Genomic DNA, 24196 nt, shown 5'->3' with positions numbered 1-24196 from the left:
AAAAAAAAAAGAAAAGAAAAGAAAAAAAAGAAACCCAGAGCTAGCTGGGTCTTAGCTAGCTCCTAGCTATGGAGTAGCAACAACAGTACAAATCACTGCATTAAAATGAAGCATCCACATGGGGGAAAAAAAATCAGCTTAAAGCTCACCTTATAGCTAAGCAGCCAGCCATTACAACAGTCTATTGGATCAAGCCTGAAGACACCAGGTCAGCTTTCCAGCAGACTGAAGAGAATGGACCTACACTGGTCAGATCCTTGAAAACAGCCTGCTGAGCTCTCAGCACAGGACCCACTGAGGCAACCACATCATTCAGGCCATATGCTCAGATTTATTTCCTGATCCAAACTGACAATCAATTAGAAGGCTGAAAAAATCGTCTGTCAAAACAGAGCTTTCTTCAGACGAGTACAGCCTACCCATAACAGGCTGTGCTCCTCGTTCCTGTAAGCACCTGTCAGCTTCTAAGCATAAAGTTTCCTGTCTAGAAGCAGATAAACCCAACCTCCAATCCTGCTCCAGATTTAAAAAAATAAAATCCATTTGGTGGGCCAAAGAAACATTTACCAAATGACCTCAGGGTAGCTAATGAAGCAACTCCTGCTTGGAAACTCCAGCTTGGGAAACCACAATCCAAATCTAACCTCTGCTTGTAACCTGGGGCCCTTAACCGGGGCCCCTTACCCTCCACAAGAAGGTTATGGTCAAGTCAAACTGCTGGATGCCAAAACACAGGCAGCTCTCTGCAAGCCAAAGAATCCCAAAGTCCTAAGAATTCCTTAGAGGGATGAAAAAATACAATTTCCTACTACTGTTCTTTGAAGAGAACAGAGCATTAAAAATCAAATACTTCTAATACAAAGTGAAATAATTCACTCATTATTCAGAACAGTAGTTGCCCAGAAGAGAAAACCATCAATACGACTTGCAAATGAAGTCACTCAACCTTAACCAAGGCGGTGCTGTAACACAAGCCAGTCTGTCCAACGTAAGCATACAAGAAACACAGTTTTTCACTCTCTTGCATTTTTTTAATTTGTTTTAGAGACGAGGCAGCATTTGGCTTTAGCTGATTCTGACCCGTTTCTGTTTTTCACACTACCTCACAAACCAGGGAAGTGACTTATCCATGTCACTTGTCCATGTCAAAAGAGAGAAACAAAAAGGCACCACCATATACCTCTAAAAATCTCTTTTTTTTTTTTTTTAAATGAAAACTAAACCTACTCATATACATGCGATGTACTTCTACAAGCTGTTACTTCACCTTATGAAGACTCCTTCTGAAAGGACTCTGTCCTGTAGGACAGAGCTTGCATATTCCAGCAATGAAAATAAAAAGACTAAAACTAGCAGTGGATTCCCCCTAACGAGCACCAGGATGGCCAAACGGCTTCATTCGGATAACAGCAATGCCATTGACAAACTGCAAACTGACCTGCCAAATCACACTGGCTGAAAACATCACAAATTTAGCTGACATAACTAGAAGACTATCCATACTTCCTACAGAAAGTATTTTGGCCTTGAAAGGCAAGTATTCTTTTTGTTGGTATGGCACCATGCAAGCCTGGCTTCCCATCTTCATGTCCTAGTCAGAAGATATATTTGAGCAAAAAACCAAAGTAATCGATATAGTAATTTTGTTCTTGTTTGCCTCCTTTTCATCAAATTCCTTTCTCACACATAAATTGATCTTTAAATGTATACATGAGTATGTATACATAATAAAGTACCCATGAGATAAGTATACATGAGTATACTTCTTACATAAGTACACATAAATATGTATACTTCATAGCTCTCTTAACAATAAAAAAAATACTGAACTTATTTTTATCCTGTTATGCCTTTGCAAAGAAGACAAGCAGGCAGAATGCAGTAACAGAGGAGATGGTTTGAAAGCCTTCACTGAAGGAAGGAAGGTAACGACTGATCTCTCATACCTTTCAGGTGGTTCTAGTCGCTGTTCCGCAGGTGAACTCTTCTCTCTCATTCCCTGCAATTTAAGTTTGGTTTATTACAACATTTCTCTGAATGCATTAATATTCTATACCCAAAGCAAAGACAAATGACAACTCTTTGCTTCTTTAAATACACTATTAAATATACCTCATCTACTTAAGCTTGTCCCCAGATCTACTATTCTAGGTAAACTTTGACTAAATTTGCAGCTAAAAGGGGCAACGCTACTGCAGTCACTGAGGGTGAACTGATAAAATCCTTTATACTGCAACAAATGTCAGAAGCTGTATGACAAGACACACTTACTTTAAACAAAATGGGATCTAAATGATATGGGATGGAGAAATCAAATCAAGTTTTCTATTCAAAATTTGTGTTAATTTACCAACACATAAAAAGAGTACACTCTTTTAATAATCCTACTTTTCCCACAAGCTTCCCTTCCCCTTTCTTTCCAAAAAATCCCAAGCAGTTTAGAACTCTCTATCAAGGAAAGATTGCACAGGCTCAACAGCACAGAGACATTTTAATGCAGGAAGCAACCACTATGACTGTCTACTCTGATCTCCTGCTGAACAAAGCACACAGATTAAAGTTGATCATTTTTACAGCTACACCGATAGTGGGACCACAGGGTGCTAATCCTCTTTTAAAGAAGGTTTGACAGGGACTCCATCTACACCAAAGTTATTGAAGTTGATAATTAGCTTTTGCTTAGAAATCCCACTTGGAGAGAGACACATACCTCACCTGAAAGAAAGAAATTTTATACACCTCAGCACTTTCCATCAGGCAGAACTGTCTGTAGAGGAGCGTACAGGAGGGATAGTGCGGCCTCTGATTTTTCTTTCCCCACTAGTACAACCCTAACCAAAAGCACATCACTAAATTCTGAAAATAGCTACCAGACTTTCGCTGTTCCATAAATACAGCTAAATCCATAAAAATTCAAATATTCCTTTCAGAATGGCTCCTGCTGCCTTTCACCTTAAACGTTCTACCAGATGCAGAAAAATCCGTTAGAAATACTTCAAGCTTGTAAAAACAGGCAGACAAAGATAAGAAAAAGTACTTACTTTGTGCTTTATGTCTACTCTCTGGCGAACTTTACTGGAATCAGTAGCTGGAGACAAAGATGGTTTGAAATACTGGGTCCGACTCATTGACAGAGAGATTGCCTTTGGCGTCACAAGCTTCTGGACAGGTGGATGCTGGGTTTCCATCTTTGAAAGGAAGCAGCAATCAACTTATATTAGCACCTGCTCAAGTTAACTACAATATTCATTTAAGAAAAAAATATACAATTCTATAAATCTCTCATCAGTTCTGGCTCTTAAGTGAAAATGTTTTGAGGAAGTGGGGAGCATTCACCCAGGTAACAAATCTAAGAAGCCAAAAAAGAAGCCAAGGTCTGACTGTATCCTAATTTGTTTTTTTTTTTTTGCAATTGATTTTATAGACACAATAACTCCTGTTAGTATAATCAAAACCATAAATATTACTAAGATATGCTCCCATCTTTCCCATGTTTTAAGTTTATTAACAGTTTAAAGCTTAAATTTAACATTCAAAAGGTGAAGCAGCTTATTAGTCATACTTCTAGACTTCGGGGTTTTTTCCTACATTTCCCCTCTTTGAAGTTATATATTCTCTAGAGCACATTCCAAAAAAAAAAATGCTGTCAAATAATTTTAGAAGGAAACACTACTCATTCAGATTTGAACCAAACTTTTAGGCTCGCATCAAAGAGGCCTAAAATATTACTCTGAGTTTCATTTTTTGTGCATTTTCATAGGCCAATTCTTAACAGAAAGTACCAGATCCTCTAGAACTGACCTTCTCTGATGCAAAACTGACTTAATTGCCTAACAGAAAAGTTAAACCAAAAGACCATAACTTTTACAGAAGGCTTCATCTGCAGCTGTCTTAAGAATACATGTTCTTTAAATTACTATCAACAACAAAAAACTTGTGCTTACAATACAGCGTTCATTTTACAGTATTATCTAATCCTTGGAAAAAATTTCACACTGTATCACCCCTAAAACAATTAAAAGAACATCTCTCTTAAAATGATAACATTGATTTTGAAGCTTTGAATAAAACACGTTTTATTTAAGCTCACAACTCTGTCTCGCAAGAAGGATGGTTCATTGGTGGTTTTAACCATAAATTACTAAAATTAAAAAAGTAATCCAGTGAAGTGAGAGCTGTCCTGCCTTGTGCAGACCAGATTATTGCAATAATAAAAACGTGCCACTTCGCTGCTACGCGCTGTGCAAGCTTTGCTTCAGTGCACAACTGTTGTGCCCTGCCAGCCACACATTTGCTTTAGCAGCAAAACACACTACTCCTTCCTTGGCAAACAATTACTTCTCGTCAAGGGCTTCCCTTCCCATGCCAAACATTATGAATTCAAACACTGGAACAGACAATTTCTCTTCTTTTGGGCAGTGACAGCTGTGTGCAGCATTCGTCTGCTGGCTGACGACTCCAGACTGTCTGTTGCAAATCTAGTAGATCTTTCTTAATGCCCCATCACAGCTGAGGCTCCACAATTCGACTGAGAATCCCTATCAGCTCTTTTCAATTATTCTGGATAGCATTTATAGTCATGAAATTATATTCTTTACTTTTCAATGTCCCTGTAATTTAACACATGGTTTGAAGGGGAAAAAAAAATAAAAACAAAGTACATGCAGTCTGAGAGGATTTTAAGTTCTGCAGTGTTTGTAAACACAGTTCTACTCTTAATCAAAAGATCAGAGTAGAAACTTAAGACATTCTGTCCACTTTCTCATTAAAACAGCAGATGGGAAATTTGCATGGAAGGAAAATCATTCTTTTGTCCCTGCAGCGGCCTGATGTTAAAGAGGCCTTGTGTGGGTTTTGGAATTGAATAAACCCAACGACACTCAGCATTAAAGTCTGGTTAAAAACATGAATGATTTTCACCTTTTAAGCAAAAAATTAAAGAAACTGAAGCATTACCGCTAATTTAATGCCACCTTAGGAAAGGAATTTAGGAACACAGGATTAGGAACGAGTGACAAAATAATTTTCCTCTTCTTGCATCAAGAAGAAATATGAAGGAGAAACACTATTTTTTTGCAATGTGAACACAGAAGTCTGACAAAATCTGTATGCAACTCAAGTAATATTTCTGATGTTTTCTCCATGAAAAAGTCTTTCTAAAAGAGGAATTCAACCTGTATCTTTACTTCAAGTTACAGTACAACAGAAAACTGTGTGTGTTCCAGAAAAGTTGTTCTCAACTGACATATCAAGATATCAGAACACAAAAATAACATCATCCTTAAACTGAATAATCTTCACAGCTCTTCACTTAGCGCGGGCGGAAAGACTTTTTTAAGCAACATATGCACTGCCAGGACAGCTATAGTTCATGGAATGGTAAAAGTCTCTTCACATCTCTGCTGTCTTTAAGGTTTCTGAGATTTCTGCTAGTAGCTGTAAAGCAGAGAGAGTTACGTAACTCGGCTTAAGATGTTGTTATGGATTCTTACCTGTTTCCGATTTGAATGGAAGCCAGTAATACCCAGCACACTCCTGTCCACAGGCTAGAGGGAAAAAGTTAGCCTAAATGTTAGAGGAAGATTTTTCTAAGAGAAGCTTTCATGCAACAAAAAGGCGGAGGTTTAATGATCAACTCACAGAAGACAGTGGAGTAGAGACAGAGGATGGAATCCTTTTAGCATCCTGTGCAACAAATAGCACAATAAATTATTCTGGACATAACATAAAGAACATCTTTGCACTTTTACTGGCATATCTGCAGTTTTTAAATAAACACAGGCAATTAAAAGGAGAGCCATTTACCGCCAAAGGACTTGACATCTTCTCCAAAGACTGCAAGATGCGCCGTGCTGTGGAACTTGTCACACCGTAGGACTGCACATTTGCTTGTTTAGCTTTCATTTGTCTTCTTACTGGCGTCTGAAAAATCAGCATTGTAAATGCTAGTGTGTTTGACTTTGAATCCAACAGGCCTGTATAGCTAAGCAAACAATATAGCCAATAGTCTAGTGATGGGGGACAAAAACTCAACCAGGAAGCAGAAAATAAACTCTCACACAGTCAGTAGAGTGTAACTGGGACCCCCCATACACCCCAAGTGAGGAATAAAGCAACATAAACAAAAGAAATGTTTAAATGTAAAGGCACATGTAGAATTATTTGGGACTGCCAGGGTCTCTGAAGCAGCAGGCATGAAAAAAAGAACTCAAACAAAGGCTTGTGCTGCAGAAAGAACTTTGAGCAACAAAACAGACCTCTTGAGTTTACTGATGGCATAAGTGCACCGTCTTAAAATCACTCAATACCATCACCAGCAGGAACTTCTGGTTTTCTAGTCTTACATTTCCTCCCTAGTTTACCTTTGTCTGCAAATACTTAGCTCTGTTTAAAAAGATCTGATTTGTACTGTAGCAGAGCTAAGATTAAGTACTACACTGAAATTGCAAATTATGGTGACTTGGAATACCATTCAAAAACCTTATTCAGTATATTTTCTTATTGCATATTAACCCCCTCATGTAACTACATGGTGCTTAACATGCTGCCATGTAAAGACTGAAAGCAAACCATACCACATGTAACAAGCAAGACTGGCTGCAATCCACAGTAAACAAGCTAGTTTCTCCTTTAAAAGAGTAATGTTTTAGTTTCCATTTTCAGTATAATAGCTATTAACTTTTTAAATAAAAATAGCTGACCAAAAGGAGTTCCTGGTTTGTTGGAAGTTTCCAGTTTTCTAAAGCCTGCTTTCAAATTAAGTCAGAACAAACAAGTTTACCAGATTTCCCAGAAGTCAAGAACTGGTAGGGCTCCCTCTACCTCCCTGGTTTCATGGCACAAAGAGACTACTGAAGTCCAGTAAACCCATGTTTCCTGATCCTAAATAAAGTCCTAGTCTGATCATTTTGATTTATATACATATACCCAGCAAATCAAAGTTAGTGTTGAATAAGCTAAGTCAATAACTACTGATAGTTGTCAGCATTTTTATTTGGTGGTTGTTTTTACGATATTAAGAACTCTTAACGGCAAATAACCATTTTCAAGAGTTCTATGAATCATTCTGAAATAGAAAGCAATTTATTCTTTATCTTGAGATAGCATTTTGGACTGCATACCTCCCTCTAATAACAGAAGAGCAAAGGAGCAGCAAAGCTGTCTTTTGGATATTACCAAAGAGTAGAGTTTCATATAATATCCTTATGGGGGGGGGGGGGGAAGAGATTCAGGCAGGCCTGACTACTGTAACTCCTGCTACTGTAAGCACAAGTTTTCATAGTCATACCATCATTGTTTTTATTTTTTTAAATAAAGTCTGTGTGAACTGGTTAACGCAAATGTCTTAATTAATGGTTAATGCATTGCATTAATATGCAATATGCTGTAAATATACAGCAACACAGAGACAAAGACACCTTCAATGGTTTTTTCTTTTGGAAAGATTGAACAGAGGAAAGAACAAGTAGAAACTGCTAGGTAGAACTAAGGTGTTACTGTCATTCTTTTTCATTAGGAGGAGGAAGTAAAGACAAACTGCTAGAATTTATACCAAAAAAAAATCCTCTTTTCTATTCCTGTAGGCTGCTAGAATAGAAACTGGTAGCACTTTTCCAGCTCTTTCCTCACAGCCCTTCTGTGAATGTTACCCCATTTGTACTTCAACCACAATTCCCCTCCCAGTGCAGCATCACTCTCATACCTGGTAAGGAGCAATTCGCACCTTCGTCTGTCTGGCTGAGGCGGCTGCACCACCGTAAGTGGTTTTTCCAGGGTAAAATGGAGAATCCCCAAGCTGACTTGTCTTAAACACAGAAGTGTTTCCAAGTGACTGCAGAGATAGATGTGTTAGTAAAATGGACACACATTCAGCTGAGCTAAAAAATAATATACCGCGTAAATACTTACAGGAGAGAGAGCGCCAAAAGCAGACAAGTTGAATGCAGGTTTTTTAGAACTAGCTGCTGTGTGCTGTGAGAGGGAATGAGATCTTTCAGCCTCCGTGGACCATAGTGGTGGAGCTGATGTATTTTTTGAAACTGCTATATCTGCCAAAAGGACATAAGTAATATGTGAATAACTTGTGTACTCGGAGAGCTTTTAATATTAAACAAACACTCTAACTTCAGAGTTAATATAGAAAAATAAGTCTTAAAGAACTCCCACAATACTCACTTTTGCAACACTCTAACCTTGTTCTCAGAGTTCTTCAATACAGATCAATTTCAAAAATTACATGAAATCCAAACATCAATCCTGAGTTCAAAATCTGTTCTCTGAATTAAGTATGTAACTGCAATGTTTCAAAGCTTTCACAGCAAATCAATACTACCCCTTCAAACACAGAGTTCTTTTTTTTTCCTTTAATGCAAAAAAAAGTAATGGGATTTTAGAAACATAGATGCATCCACATAAGGTTTTCCTATGTTGATAAAGAGTTGGTGGCCAGCACAGGTGAGAATGGCATGGGTTTAAAACCTCAGAGAGTTCCCAAAGGCTGATCTAACAGATTTAAATATCTGTTTTCCATATTTTTTTTAAAGGAGACAACAAATGAACAAACAAAACACCAGAAGAAGCAATGGTGGACTCAGGTTGTATTGCCAAAGCCTGGCAATACCCACTCTCAACTCGATCAGTGGGTCCAGCAGACCCCCTGACCATGCCTCAGATCTTAACTACACGAGGGACTAGAAAAATCTGCAAAACTGCTGCTTGCCCTGCTGCAGTGAGATGACCCATGTCTCCAACCGCTCCTGGCAAAACTCAGAAAAGCATCTTGTGTTTCTATTTGTCGTCTAGAACTATTCCCATGCAAGCAGCTGTCACTTAGCTATGAGTCACCCCTCCGTCCAGTCCATCAACCTACTTGTGGAGAGACAGCAAGTTACGTTCAGTTCAAGACCTACATGTCACCTACTTGAGGGCACTGCATTTCAGCACTGACTCTTTGGGTAACATCAGGGTCTCATAAACGTATCCTTCAGCATGGTTTTATTAAAAAGGTGACATGATACTTCTAAAATACTGAAAGATTAATTCCAATCTCCCAAACTGGCATTTGTCTGCTTTATTTACTAAGGTGACGTGCAATATCAGAGAATGTAAAGCCTTTTACATTGTGGGAAAGAAAAAAAGATTGAGAAAATACCTTTATCAGATGCTCTAGAGGAGAAGCCACTAGTTGTTGAGATGTTATCATCATCATGCTGAGAGGTAGAATCTTTGATTTCTTTTACAAGAGAGAGTCCAGGACTGCCAATGCCAAGTGCAGAAGATGTAGAGGGCTGACAGTGTGGTACTGTGGAATCCAACATGGTACAGTTCAAATGGCTCCGATGAAGAGAGGGCCTTGTTAACACATCCGAAAAGTTTAATGCAGATCTACTTGTGGATGGTTCTAAACAAGAGCAGGGAGATGATCAGCTTTCTTATAGGCAAGCTCACAGAAGCCAAAACATGTTTTCTATCAACACTTAGGCTATTGCCAAGTTTTTGGTACAAAAATAGTGAAGCCGGATTTAACTTCTTCCTCACCCATATAGGGTTTCATTTAACTGTCTGATTGCAACCGCAACACTGCTTACAATAATAAATACTCACGTTGCATTAAGAGGAAGTTGAGTATGAGGTTTTACAACACACTAAACCCTGATCCCGCACTCAAGCGCTCTAAGACTTTCTTTCACTGAATCAAACATTCAGAGCTCTTTCCCTTGCAACAAGCTTTACAAGATATAACCTTTCACTCTCAACACAGCAAGAGCTAAAGACACCTCTGCACATTACATGACCTCACAAGAAAGAAAATGCTAAGTATTTAACATGAAAACACATATATACAGCATTTTTTTTAAGATTCTACAGTATCAGGCAAAATACTATGTCCTATCCACTAATTTTTTGAGATTTTGACACAAAAGTAAAGGAAGCATCACTGCCTCAGTAACAAGATGAGCATTTTTCCCCTCTTAAACAAAGAGGTGTATAAACACTGCCAATCTCCTGGTGTAGGAAGTCTCATGGCTCTAGCTTACTAAAGGAAGGGAAAAACTACTAACATAAATCCGCAGCCTCTCAGGATTTCTGGGAAAGATGATTTGAAGTCACCACCCTCCTGATACTTGCACTGAAACTTGAAGCACCTCGTTCCAGCTTCACAGCCACTGCAGCACTGCTAACCAGCTCCCCAAAGCCCTGGCAGGCATTCGGGGCAGTACTGTTTGGGTAAAGTGTTTTAGACTGACTGCTCAGCAGAGCAATAGAGGCTCTAGCACGCTGGTCCTTCAGAGCGGATGGAATGGGAGGGGAATCTGTGGGGTTCTGTTTGTTTGCATGTGAGAAGAGCAAGTAAGGCTTGCACGTGCCACCCCCAGCCTGCAACATAAGCTCTTAAAGGTTCCAGGGTGCCCATCTGCTCCGAAGCTCCTGCAGTTAGTAAGTTTGCTGCGCAGCTGTTATTACTGAAAGGTCCTTTCACACATTTCCTTATAAAATCCAACATGTGTTCCTCAGTCATGAAGACCTCCTCTGTTCCTGCATCCAAACTTACTCTTAAGCTACACCTACCCCCAAAGTTTCTTACTGACAATCAGGTGGCATTGAAGACTAAGGTATTTCTTCCTTCTTTTTGATTCAGCAGCTAAGAAAAGCAAGTGACTTTGCATGCATAGATGTTATCTACATGTGCTCAGATAAAACATCTCCCTGTTAAAAAATAAGGTCTGCAAAATTGCCAGTTTGAGAGATACTCAGATGAGAATATATGCAAATTTGCACAGAACTACAGAAATTATTAGTGGTGGGTTCTGGATAGAGCACACAGATTAACCTTTTATACCATACTGTAAAGCAAGGAAATTTCTTTACTAAGTAAATTCTCAAAGCCTGCAGGTACTAACCGTACCCAGGCACTGGTTCTCCATTTAACTGAAAAAGAATTTCTCTACATTTACTAAAGAAGTCCAAGAGAGGACGTAAGAAGAATGAACCTTCCTCTGGCACATTAACATTACCTGCAGCCCTTTTTCTGAGGACTACAAAACATACTTTTTTTTTAAACTTTGTGAAATTAGACCAACTTTGATTCCAGGCCTTAGTAGAATAAAGGAACCTAGAGCACTTCCAAATGGGCATTATCAACATTTTGCACCTGGTTAATAAGAGTACATTAAGTGAACTGATGAATTCCAGGAGCTGAAAGACATCCTCTGGAATATATCTATGTTTCACAATTACCTTTACAGTTTAAAGCTAAGGCAGTTTCACAAATATGCTTCTTTGAATTCTGTCAGAACCCTCTCTCCAGCTTCCTTTAGAAATTTAAATTTGAAAGTAGAAACCTGTGAATAAATACAGATGGCCAGAATACTAATGCTTTTTTCCACATACCTTCTAAATTAATTCTTGCTGATTCAGGCGTGACTCTCCCATCAATCACTATGGTATCTTCATCTGGATAATCATGATGAAAATTGACCGGATTCTCTTCCTGGTTTGCAGACTCGTTGGTATCTACACATTCATCTTCGCTCTTATTGAAATACTTCTGTAACCATCCTGGTACGATGTTTTTCACTGACTCTGTCACTCTGCTAATGATTCCCTGATTGAAAGAAAAAAAAAATACATTTGGTTAATTACAGAAAAGCCTTCAATAGTATACTCCAAAACACGACTTTCCACAGACCTTAAGGGCAGATCCTAGGTATCAAATGTTTGCAACTAGAAGCAGCAGCAGGATCCTCTACAGAGGATCTCTCTACTTCTGGGATACATGACAAAAGTTCATCTGTTCTTGACTACCTATGGGTTTCGGCACCTCCTCCTCATCTTGGCAATTCCCAAAGTTAGGCAACTTCAGTGAAAGTTAACCCAAATCCTGTCAATTACAAAAGGCACCTGGAACATGATTTCTATCCAATTCCTAACAGGCACACTTGTTTCAGGTCTCCTCCACTTGAAATCCATCAAAACCAGAAGCTCAGAAGTTATCGGCAACAACCACGCTATCTGCTCAGAATATTTAGTGAATATAATGAATTTGATATTTTGAAATATTTTTCTAATGCTGAAATGCAGCTACCAAATGCCTCAGAAATCACTGCTGTGCTGTGAACAAGGGATTCTGAGAGAAGCCTCAGAAGGAAAACTAAGCTGCGGTTAACATCAGATGCCTTACTACAGGATGGTTGATAGATCCACTTTGATTAAATCTCTTTTCATGTTATATTCACATTGTAGAGCTCTAAACTAACTTTCTGCAATGATTGTACACATAAAAGCCATATAAAAGCCATTTCCATTTTGCCATTTATCTATTCTTCGCTTGCATTCTACACTTAGGAAATGCATATTGGCCATTTCATTTTAGTCGGACACTTTTTCCCTACGATTTCCTCAACATTTCAACCCGCTTGGTTAAGATCTCAGCCCTGGGAGGCAGATCCCTTCCTTGCAGCCCCGAGGAACCTCCCTCTCGCACTCTCTGCTGCTACGTAACTGGCTGGGAAGGCAAGTTGGCAACGCGAAGCTACCCTGGCAAATTCAACACTGAAAACTGGAAAGTAAAAAGATGAAAGAGCTTTTGGGGTTTCTTTTGAACAACATTATCAGTTGGATAACACGTAGATCAAAGGCTCTGGCACAGTACTCAGAGACTTGTCTGATTTTAGGCAACAATTGGCTAAAATTATTACTCGGGTATAGAAGTGGACAAGGATTTTTCCAGTACTGCTAAAGATGTCCCCAATCATTTGACAAGATATTACTGGCTTTAAAACAGGTCTATACAATTACCTCACTGAAAAAAAACCCTCCAAATACTGAATTTATCCACTATCTACTCCAGACTTAAGCGGAAGAAGACTCGGGCACCCAGGAGTAAACACACAAGCATTTTCAGCATCCCAAACGAGTAACTGGAGAATCCAGCTAGACCAACAGCCCATCGAGATGACATTTTACCATCTATATTTAAATACAGCCTGGCCTGGCTCTTCCTCTCTCCCTCCACCACATGAACAGGACTCAGTGGTCAGCACAAGACAGGGCCACAGCCCACCTCACTGTGGGAGCCAGCACTTGGCGCCCCGGGAAGGCGGGAGGCGAAGGGATCTCACGGGGCGCTCGAGCAACGTGTCGCCTCGCGCTGCTCTCAAAGCGGGCGTTTTAGCATTAACTTTTTAATCTTATTAGTCTCCCTATGCGCTGCTGTGGCCCCAGCTCCGTCCCCTGCCCATTGGGACAGGAGATGCCATGGGACAACCCTACGTTGTCCTAAAGGAGCAGGGTTTGACCCACCAAGCGCTTCGGCACGTTAACAACTCACTGACTTTGGCCGTTCGAGAGCTGCTGCCAGTACCAACAGTTCCCTTCTCCCTCTAAATGCATCCATATCCTACTCTCCTTCTAAAATAACAGCGGAAAAGCAGAACTCAACACAGAAGAAGAAAAATCAACGGAGACCCAACAAATGGGTATATATAAACACCACAGTAACAACTACTCAAGGCTTATCCGCTTGTGATGCCACTCTGAAGGAAAGATATGGAGATAGGAATGCTACTCACCATTCAAATAAGTGCTATAATTCACTGTTTTAAAAGAGCAGTTCTTCAAAAGGTTTATATAAAGAAGCAAAAATCACTTGATTATAGTCTCCATTTGAATCCCAAACTTAAAAGCAAGCTATTTCTTGGCTAAAAACACTTCAGAAATGGGACAGTTTTCTTAGTTTATAAGGGTCTTTCACATAGCAATATGGAAAAGAAAAAGTGCTGGCAGGAGTAGTGAGAAAGAGTGCATTACTGGCAAGCATCTATTTTCGTAATTGAGTAGATTTCAATCTGAGAGGATTAAGCAAATCCTACCGTACAACACGGAACACACTAAAAAACTGCGCATAAAGGTCACACAGTATCAGGAGGTCTTCAGAGATGCAGGAGCTTCAACCTCATAAAAGAGCTAATTTCCACCCCACTCTATGCACTCCTCAGAGCAGCAAGCTTCTGCCTCCAGGCCAATTTATAGATTCCTCATTTTCCCTCTCATTAGACGTTCCAGTTACTAAATGATGAATCTGTAGGCGCTCGCCAAGAAACCCCGCAAGCCGGGGCAGCGGAGGGCGCAGTTGGCCGAGATGGGGCAGCTCAAGCCGAGCACTTCCAGCCACGCCGCTGGAACGTCCCTCTGCCTCCAGCCCCGCTCCGCTACCCCGCGCCAGCACTGGCGCCAAGTTGACTGCTCTCCGGATTCCTGGCTAAAAGTGCGGGAGCCTCCGCAGGCCTACTGAGTCCCGCTGGCTCCGTGTGCCAGAGGCAGCCACGGAGCAGCAGAGGAGAGACAGCAAGGAGCACGAGGCAAAGGAGCCTGCGCTGCCATTAACAGTGTCATTAACCCCGCTCTTCCCGACACCCTCATCCACCAGCCAGCTGCGTTCCGGCTGCTTAGGGAGCGCCGGCAAACGGGATGGATGGCAGGCAGAACTCGGTGTTTCTCAAAGACAAGAATGCTTATGAGCTAATATGAGCAGTAGTAGGAACGTGATTAAGTACGTAGTGTTGGGAGGAGGTGGAGACTTTAGTCTTTAGTTATGACTAAAGTCTTGACTAAACTTTAGTTAAGACAACTGGGCTGGTTCAACTTCAGTTCTAAAGATCATGAAGAACTAGGCTTCCCGACGGCAGCATACTTCCTCTTTTATTGCTGGCAGATGGGCTCATTTTCCTCAGTCTCGTTAGCTGCGGGATGACTTCCAGGGGGAAAGGCGGGCGCTGCTTTGCGCCGTGGCCCTGCCTGCGGATCACAGCCATTTCCATGGGAATGCAGGAAGCAGCACCTGCTCCCACAGGCCAGGCGGCCCCGGAGCCACTCCGGCCTCACGGCACCGCCTGAGGTTTTAGCTCAGATCTTGCCTGCACCTTCGGCTGGCACTGAACATTCCTAAAGAAAACACCAAGTATGGGACATTTTACTGCCTTTTCTTTGCAAGGAGCACCAGAAGGGACCAAACTCACAGCTGATATTTTACTGAAGGACTCGCTCGTGCTTAGTGCACATGCAGCTATGTCTCAAAGATGGTGCTGGGAGCTACCTTAAAAGAAATGCAGCTCCTTTTTTTCCCTCTTTCTTCATTTTCCTGCAAGGATTCTTGGAGCCTAAAACCCCCTATTTATTTAATGAGCACGATAGCTAACACTACACATAGCACCTGGAGAGCAAAGTCTGACATAGCTGCATGAACAATTTAAAATTTCCCCGATTAAAATGCTCAAAAAATACATTTCCCGTAGCAGCGGCTGGTTTTGACAAGGCTACTGGAACAAAGGAAACAGATTTAGCACAGTATGTACATTTAAATACACAGTTCAGACACAAAAATATCTATCTGATTTATGGCAGATCTCCATATAAGCCCCCATTCACTCAAGTATCTCAGTATTGCCAAACACACCTGTTAATAGCAAGGGCAGGCTCTCCCTTCGCCCCTGTTCAGTGTCAGCCTACACACAGAAAGGCTTTCAAGGAACCACTGCCCACTCCACCAATTTACTCTCTACTGAAATATTCCCGATTGCCAGGAACGATTTAAACAACATTTAAGCCCCACTCTACCTAAAAGCTGCACAGCCAAGCACGATCCCACGCACTAACCCAAGGCACACAGCAGCGAGGACACATTTGGTGGGTAAAACACAACTAAAGACAAGCCAAACTCCACAGTAACTCTGGAATGGTGGCTAAGGGCCGTTCGAGGGCAACTCGACCGACTGACACCACCCCAGGCCAGATGTTCTCCAGAGCAGACGCGGCTTTACAGATAATGGGAAGCCCATCGCATGGAAAGCGGGTACTTTCTACCACAGTATTTCATTATCCCACTTGGCAACAGCATTCCGAAATAACTTGTAACATGAAAATTATATGGATTTATATTTTTCAAGGTAAATGTGGTGGTAATAAAGGTTAACAAAGTAGTCCTGGGCTGTTCTGAAATAGCTGGTCTATCCGTGCCGATCTACAACGGAGCCGACAGCAGGAAATGCTGGGGGGCTTGTGAAGGTAACGTAGCAGGAACTGCTAATATAAAACGGTTCTGTTAACACATTGGTCACGTTATCTTATTCATAATGATTTTAGTTTTTTCATGACAGAGATATCTTGCTAGAGACCCAGGGAACGAACATGTAAGTTAAGATGAAGTAACTGAGGAATCACCACTAGGCGTTCTCTGTGAACACCTGGGTTTTAGCGAAACTCAAAGCCTCTCGACTTCTGAAGCATCAAACTGGCTCTCTGTTTAGTGCATAAAAGTTAAACCGCACAACTCTATCTACAGAAGTGGCAATTAATCTCAACCGGATATGGGAGGTTTTTTAATTATGTTTGACTTTGCATATACTCCCTCATCAGCTTTAAAAATGCAAGAGGTGCTGCCCGGATGGACGTAAAAAATTGTTTTTTTTTTTTTTTTTTTAGAAATTGTAGGCAGCAATATCTACAATTTTGAATATATTTTGCAACTCTGTAAAGCAAGTGATATTATAAATGCTAAAGATTAGAACGACTGTACTACTGTACCTTAACGTAGAGTAAATCTCTAACACACATATATATTCAAGCCAGTTTAAACCTTGTGTGTATGTGGTTAGCTTAGGATGAGTTCAACTACAAATGCATCTAACACTACAGGTTTGCACATATTTCTATCACAAACTCATTTTTTTTATGGCAGTAAGCACATGCTTCACTATATGCTTAACCTAGTCTCAAAGAAAATGTCAGTAGAAGAGTTAAAATCTGTAGCTGGTTTCCTTTAATCTGGGAGGCCACCACTCCTAGAGCGCTAGAAGAGAAGGAGCCGAGACAGCCCCGTCTGCTTCAGAAAAAGACGACATCTGTGCTGAAAACACAGTCCCAACCTGAGCCAGCTTTGCAGGAGGCTCAAACGCCTCTTTCCAGCAGCAGGGCTGTGGGGAGAGCCATGGACAACCTGGGCAAGAAGAAGGAGCTCTTTGCAAGGTCAGCACACTGCCCTGAGTGACCGCAGCAGGACCTCGGCACGCACTGGTGTTGATGTGCTAACACAGGCATTGCTCCCCTACAAAGATGCCTACAATGACTATCCTGAATGCTGCTTGCTTGGAAAAATGGTAGGTCACCACAACCAAGCCAAAGCCACACACAGGCTTGGTGCTAAATGCAACACACAATTACGAGGTGAATTAAGAAAACTCAAAAACCAAAATGGTTCCACAACAACAACAGAAAATCCTTCACATAATCACTTTTATAAAGTTACGTAGCATACCACGACGACAAGCAGTTGTATCAGCAACTTAGAGCACTACCTCTGCCGCAGGCAAAGCGCAGGTCGCTCCCTGGTGCTGCCTTCCCTCAGATTGATGAGGACTCAGATGACTGTGCCCAGAGGGTTTGGAGCTCGCTTCCGTGGCCCCTTCCTCTAACTGGGCTCTAGCATCCTCCACCAACAGTGAGGGCACGCAGCTGGGAACAGGACTAGCTTTATAGGGCCTTGCATACACACACTTACATGCTTATACGTACACGCACATCTATGTAAATGTTACTTATCTGTAGATGTATGTATGTGGACATACACGCACATATATGTGTATATGTTCAAACACACAGGATATTATAAGCTAATTTGAATTGCACCTTCAACTAAACAGCTCTACCTGCTTTCCTGTAGACAAGATTTGTACCATTCAGGCCTCTGGAAAAAGCAAGTAAAGGGTTTTAAACAGAATTATAATTAAAAAAATAATAAAAATAATAAAAAATAATATAATATAATATATAATATATAATATATAATATATAATATATAATATATAATAATATATTATATAATAAAAATAATAATAAAAATAATAAAAAAATAATAAATGTGAATAAAACACATAAACCAATGGATAACTTTTTTAATACTAACAAGAAAGAATTAAAAATAGCCCAAATTCTTCATTAAAAATATTTGGTGTGCTTGCCAATTCTTTAGGTAAGACATGTCCTGTATGGTTTTCGCAGTTTAGCAACTGGAAAATGGAAAAAAGAAATCACATCACCTACCAGCTCTTAAAAATAAATAAATAAATAAAACAGAAGATGCTTAGTTCAAGAAAGTTCAAGAACCTGAGTTCAAGAAAGAGCAATCTTGAGGAAGGCCCCTCAGCCACGCTCTCCCTGAGGGAACCCTACAGGCTCCTCTAGATGAAATGCAGCAGGGAGACGCGCGCGTTATTTCCTCCCTCAGGAACCAACCCAGCACCACGGCACGCACTGCACGGATGCACCAGCAGCAGGATCGTGAAGCCCAAGCAATGGGGGCATTTACACAGGAGCCGCACGTCTGTGCTGGGCCAGGGGCCGGGGCGGCCGTCACACAACTGCGCGGCCACGGGGGCCGCGTGGCAGCCGGGTCATCTCGTGCAGCCCCTCGCTCTGAGCAGGGCCGAGGAGAGCAACTCACCCAGGGCACTGCTCTGCATGGAGACCTCCTTGGGAAGCTCTTCCAGGGCGTCTCCACATGCTGAGGCTGACTCGCTGCAAAAGCATTTTCCTACTATCTAATTGGCATTTCCTATGTTGCAACTTGAGCTTGCTGCCTTCTGTCCCATTGCTGCTAATACTCCTGAAGAGCCTGGCCTCCCCTTGCTTTCCCAAGGCTGAACAAAGCCAGCTCTACCAGCCTCTCCTCGGGGATCACGGCCACCTAGTCATCTAGGCTGTCCTCTGCCAAACTTGCTCCGTCTCCGAAGGTCTCCACCTTCCCTGTACTGGGGAGCGGGATGCGTGCTCCAGGAAGCAAACTGGCGAGCAATGGAGGAGCTGCCTTTCTTCACCTCAAGGTGAAGACTCACGTCCGCCGGGCCCACCAGGCACGTGGGGCTGCTTGGCCCCAAGGGCAGGACTCGGCGCTTGCCTCCGTTGAACCTCAGGAAGTTCCTGCCAGCTCCTTTGGCAGGGACCCCTCGTTATCAGCTCTATCCCTCAGCATACGGGTGCTCCCCAGGCTCGGTTTCATCCAGGAACCTGCAGAGGGAATACCCAATGCCCTCAGCCCGGACAGGAATACTCCATTCCCCCATCCTGCAGTGTTAATAAAGACAGTTAATGAAAACAGTCCCAGCCCAGCAGGAATCCCAGACAGACACTATCAGCAGCCAGCTACCAGTGCAACTTTGTACTGCTTATCACGACCCTTGCGGCCCCGTGGTCCAGCTAAGTTGCCAGCCACTTCACAGTCTTCTTGAGCAGTCCATATTTCACTGATTTGGATGGAAGGATGATACAGGAGACCTCGCTTAAGGCCTTTAAGGTAAACTCAGGCTCACCCCTTGTCCATCGAGTTAGTCACATAGTCGTGCTAAGAATTTGTTACACAACTTTATGCTGAACTGAAATTGCTCCTCTCCAACTCTTTTAGGTGATCCAAGAGGCTTCTGCGCTCTACCCTGGGGCAGCTTTCGGGCTCTGTCGCAGCTCAGATCCTCTGCGACAGCAGACAAAGCGGCAGCTCCAATTACTAAGCAGAGGAATAAATACCTTCTCGCTGGGAGGAAGTCATGTGCTGCCAGCAACTAGAGCAATCTGCAGTGTCCCAGCTAACACAACCAATTACTGCGACTGTTTTTCAGTCCTCTGTCCAAAGATACCACCCACTAATATTGTGGGCTTTTTTTCTAACTCTTCACAGCCTCCAGGGCTGTCACAACACCTTGGGAGACAATAACCAAAGTATTAATAAAATGCTACAGCCAACCTAGTCTACAATTTGTTAGAGTGCAGAGAGCATTTCTGAAATGAGAGAAAACTGTTAATGAACTTTTTCCCCAAGTAGGACACATCTTTGCTTAGAATGCCAGGAGATGATACTCCTGCAGTGACCATAGCAGATACTCGTAACTACAAGCACAGCATTTTGTAATACAGTTTACCTGACAGTGCTGGGACAGAGGAAACCAGCTGAAGTTAACTAGCCCATTCTTTTAGAACAAACCTTTAAACACACGTTAAACACTTCTTAAAATCTATGAGTATTTAGCTTGGTAGGCTAGCCTACTACTAAACCAAAACAAACCAAGTTGTATACAAAAATAAAAATAATCATCTTAGCATACTTCAAGGTATAATCCTATTGATAACAGCTAAACCAATATGTAAGTATCAACTTACATAACACCCTATAAACATTCCTAATGAAGTTTTTCTTTTCTTTTTTTTTTTTGAAATTAATATTTCCAAAGATTCCTCTTTGGGCAGAATCTTACACTGCGTCTCAAACAATTTTGCAGAAGTCATGAGTCCAGAGCAGCTTTTGCAACCAGCAGCCTTTGTGACCAACCTTTCAGTGGCCGTCCAGTCTTCTTTGTGGTAACATCAAACCCACCTCAACACCAGCTACCCGCATGCAGCGGCGTGTGCTGCTTCCATCACGTAGAACACACTCGGGCTGCTCTGCTCTGTGCCAGTGCAGCACATCCACGCTGAGAAACACACCAAAACACGCCACTCACCAGCACAAGTCTCAATCTACTGCTATGACCTCCAATATAGAAAAATAAACCAGTTTGCAGCTTAAAATAATAATGATGATGATGATGATGATAAGAACAGGTTTGTGGCAGGGGTATAACAAACTTCTCATTTATCTTTTTTTTTCTTTCAGTTTAAATCTGCTTGTATGAATTTTGAAGTCCAGAGCAGTTGCGTTCCATCGTATTTTCGTTTGAATAATTATCAGGTAAAAAAAGTCCCAAATCATTTTACAGTCTCCCAGCACGACACATGTAGCGTCTTTGAAATCTCTAAGTTATGCAGATGAAACAGCAGTTTTCTAAGCTAAACCAGTGCACACACAAAAAGAGCTAAGTTTAAGAACAGAAATATGCAGCCAGCGTAGCAAAAGCAGCGTAATAAATTAGCCGTATAAACACTCTTCCCACTCACGGTGGCAGATTCACACTAGTGGCTGCAAACACCCATCCTACCCAAGTGCCGAGGCCGCACCCAATGTTGGGAAGCACCAAGGAGCACCTCATCCAGAGGGTGACCAGGGAACGCAGACATCATAGAATCAGAGTCAAAGAATCATCATGGTTGGAAAAGACCTTCAAGATCTTCGAGTCCAACCATAAACCCTTCGACATCATCTCTGCTAAATCATGTCCCTTAATGCCTCATCTATACCCTTCCTGAGCACTGCCAGGGATGGTGATGCCATCGCTTCCTTGGGCAGCCTATTCCAATGCTTGATCACTCCTTCTGTGTAGAAATTTTAACTAGTGTCTAACCTGAACCTCCTCTGGCACAACTTGAGGGCATTTCCTCTTGTTCTACCTGCAGTTATTCTGGAGATCAACTCCCACCTCACTACAACCTCCTTTCAGGTGGTTGTAGAGAACAAGAAGGTCTCCCCTGAGTCTCCTCCATACTAAATAACCGCCAGGCACACCAGCACCCACCTTGCTTTCTACGTGCATGGCTCCCAGCATGGCAATCAGGATTTTCACCCATGTGCCAAAGCTCCTTAGGTGGTGCAAGAGGAGACTGGATATTTCCAATGAGATGGCTACTCATGCCAAGCCTGGCATTACCTAAAGTCAACACATTCAGGGTGATTCTGTGATTCAGAGCTGCCAACATTTTGCCATCAGGGAAGCTCAGGGAATAGGAGAAACTCCTCAGTTTTCACAGAATCACAGAAGGGTCGAGGCAGGAAGGGACCTCTAGAGATCATCTAGTCCAACCCTCCTGCTCCAGCAGGGACACCCGGAGCACGGGACGGCATTCAGACAGGTTAGGAAGACCTCCAGAGAAGGAGATTCCACCTCTCTGGGCAACCTGTGCCTGTCACCCTCACAGTGTAGAAGATCTTCCTCATGTGGAGATGGAACTGCCTGGGTTTCGATCACCTTTACTTAGCAGGGCTGGCACTTTTGCTTTTAGTAATATAGCTACAGACAGTACTCACAGTGCCTCTTTTATATTGAAAGACATCATGGTTCAGCTCCCATCACTAGTGGAGGGAATTTGAATCTGTATTTCCACCTACCAGAAAATCTCAGAGAAGAACTCCAATCCATAGGCCAGAGGGCAACATTTTTATATACCCTCTTCCTGTCTCAATGAATCACACATTCTTTTTCTGCATAGTAAAGCAGCTTCAGTCAATAGAACTAAAGACAACCTCCAGCTTGGCAAGGAGGATCTTTGCCTGAAAAGCAGATGATGTGGGTTGATCCCTCAAGGCAAAAAAAAAAAAAAAAGAGGAAATTGAAGCAGGTCTACCACATTCTGAGCAAATGCTTTAACTAGTAGTTGTTACAGAGCAGCAACACCTCCTCTTCCAACTGTCTTCTGAAGCTGTTGCTGTATTTTACAGGAGCCTGATCCTGCAACGCACGTTGGGTGCAATCAGAGAATTCCCACCAGATCAAACTGCTCAGGGGAGCAGGGCAGGAGAACAACAACCGCAGAGCGGACGCCAGGACGCCGACGCCTCAGCAGCATCCTGGGAATCACCTCTCGTACACTTCAACAACAATAGAAAATATCAGATAGGTTGGGAACTTCAAAGTTCTTAATGATGCTGCCCACAACCTTTAGACACCTTTCGAGCTTGATGATAAAATAGATTAAGGGACTTCACTTTGACCACAATCACCTAGAAACAGGTTTATCAATTTTTTTTCCATCAGCTATGATTCTGCTTACTGATAAAAGCAGATTTAGGGATGGAGATCAGACTTAGGGTACAGTGTCATATCAAAGTTGCACTTTGGTGCCTTCTCAGACTCACTCCTGAGAGCCAGGTAACATTAATTCACGGAGTATTTCTGCAGAGGGAACAACACACTGAGAACAAGACCACCTGCCAATTACTACAGAGTAAGCAAGGCATCTGTCCTGAAGCTCAACTCCCTTTGGAACACCAGTTAGCAAGTTGCACATGGTTGGAGAACCATCCATGGCAATAAAACCACACACTTAACTTCTCTCAGTTTGTTAGCTTATTAAATCACTACAATAACTTTCTCCCCAATACTTCACTGTTCATCTCTGCATTCAAGTTGCAGCACTCAACCTCCGAGCAGAACCCCACAGATATCCCCAACCACGGGCATACTGCTCCATAAACCCACCCGAAAAGGCACAAGGATGCCAGTCCGCACAAGAGATAGGAAACCACCGAGTCCACGGTTCCTGCAGATCCACGTGCCAGGTTTATCCGTTCCCCACACAGTGTCACCGTGTGCCAGACACGGCAACCTCAGCTATGCCCTCATCCTGGGAGAACATCTGCTCTGTGGGCACCGCAGCTCCTTTGAATTACTCTGGATCTCTACCCCTCTTCACGTGGACAATATTGCTTATGGACATACTACGGATACACCTAAAAAAAGTACAGGACTTCTTAAAATACGGAAAAAATAGAGAATAATGATTCAAGCCTAACGCTGTGGTGGTTTTCCACACGCTACTCGTTCCTGGAGCTACTGATAAAGTTACTGGTTGGGTAATGGGAGGGTTTGGGCTGCCGGGCGCCGCTGGGGGCCCGGCCGCATGCGAGGGCGCATCCCTGCGGAGCGCTGCGCTCCGGCCGGGAGCATCCGGCTCCTCTCCTGAGTCACATCTGCCCTGTGCAGCGGCGTGCCAGGATGAACACTGGGGGCACAGGGCCCCGCAACGTCCCCTCCCGCTAATAAATAAATGGAGAAAAAAAAAATGAGAGAGAATAAAAAGGAACAGCAGCACCGAGAAGGACGATCGGTTACCGGCACCCTCGCCAACCGACCCGCTGCGGCTGTGGGTAAAATCCCGCCGCGGAGCCGCGCCGAACCCACGCGCGCCGCCGCCCCCCGCCCGGGCGCGCTCCCCGTCTCCCCATTTCCCCATTCCCGGCCGGAGGGAGCGCGGGCGGGAACAAAAGCGCAGCGCGCCGCGCGCCCGGCCCGGCCCGCCCCCGCTCCCACCGCGGAAATCCCACAAAGCCGCTGCCCGGCGGGAAAGCCGCGCGCACCGGGAATGCCCGGGGACGCAGGGAGGCGATGGCGCGCGGGCCGCCCCCCCGCGCCGCCGCCGCCGCGGGCCTCACCTGCGCGCTCCTGGCGTAGGGCGGCCTCGCGGCGCCCACGTGGTAGCGCCGGGTGCGGATCTTGCCGCCGCC

The 24196-nt window shown here is 43.0% G+C and overlaps 1 protein-coding gene across 1 annotated transcript in view; it reads right to left on the bottom strand.

Annotated features, from left to right (window-relative positions):
* NUP153 (nucleoporin 153) overlaps positions 1-24196 on the bottom strand; it is a gene marked incomplete at its 5' end in the record, with an annotated part of 36657 nt that extends 12461 nt beyond the window's left edge. The window contains 10 exons of the mRNA XM_026047027.1: positions 1947-1999; positions 3042-3188; positions 5493-5546; positions 5641-5685; positions 5806-5922; positions 7703-7831; positions 7909-8048; positions 9152-9400; positions 11392-11605; positions 24125-24196. Of these exons, the coding sequence (XP_025902812.1) occupies positions 1947-1999; positions 3042-3188; positions 5493-5546; positions 5641-5685; positions 5806-5922; positions 7703-7831; positions 7909-8048; positions 9152-9400; positions 11392-11605; positions 24125-24196 (1220 nt within the window). The remainder of the gene's footprint in view (positions 1-1946; positions 2000-3041; positions 3189-5492; positions 5547-5640; positions 5686-5805; positions 5923-7702; positions 7832-7908; positions 8049-9151; positions 9401-11391; positions 11606-24124) is intronic.

Source organism: Nothoprocta perdicaria, unplaced genomic scaffold, assembly GCF_003342845.1.
Source record: "Nothoprocta perdicaria isolate Ctin4 unplaced genomic scaffold, notPer1 scaffold_47, whole genome shotgun sequence".
Taxonomy (NCBI): Eukaryota; Metazoa; Chordata; class Aves; order Tinamiformes; family Tinamidae; genus Nothoprocta; species Nothoprocta perdicaria.
Note: the sequence above shows the minus strand (reverse complement) of the source record. Positions and strands in the feature narration are given on the sequence as shown.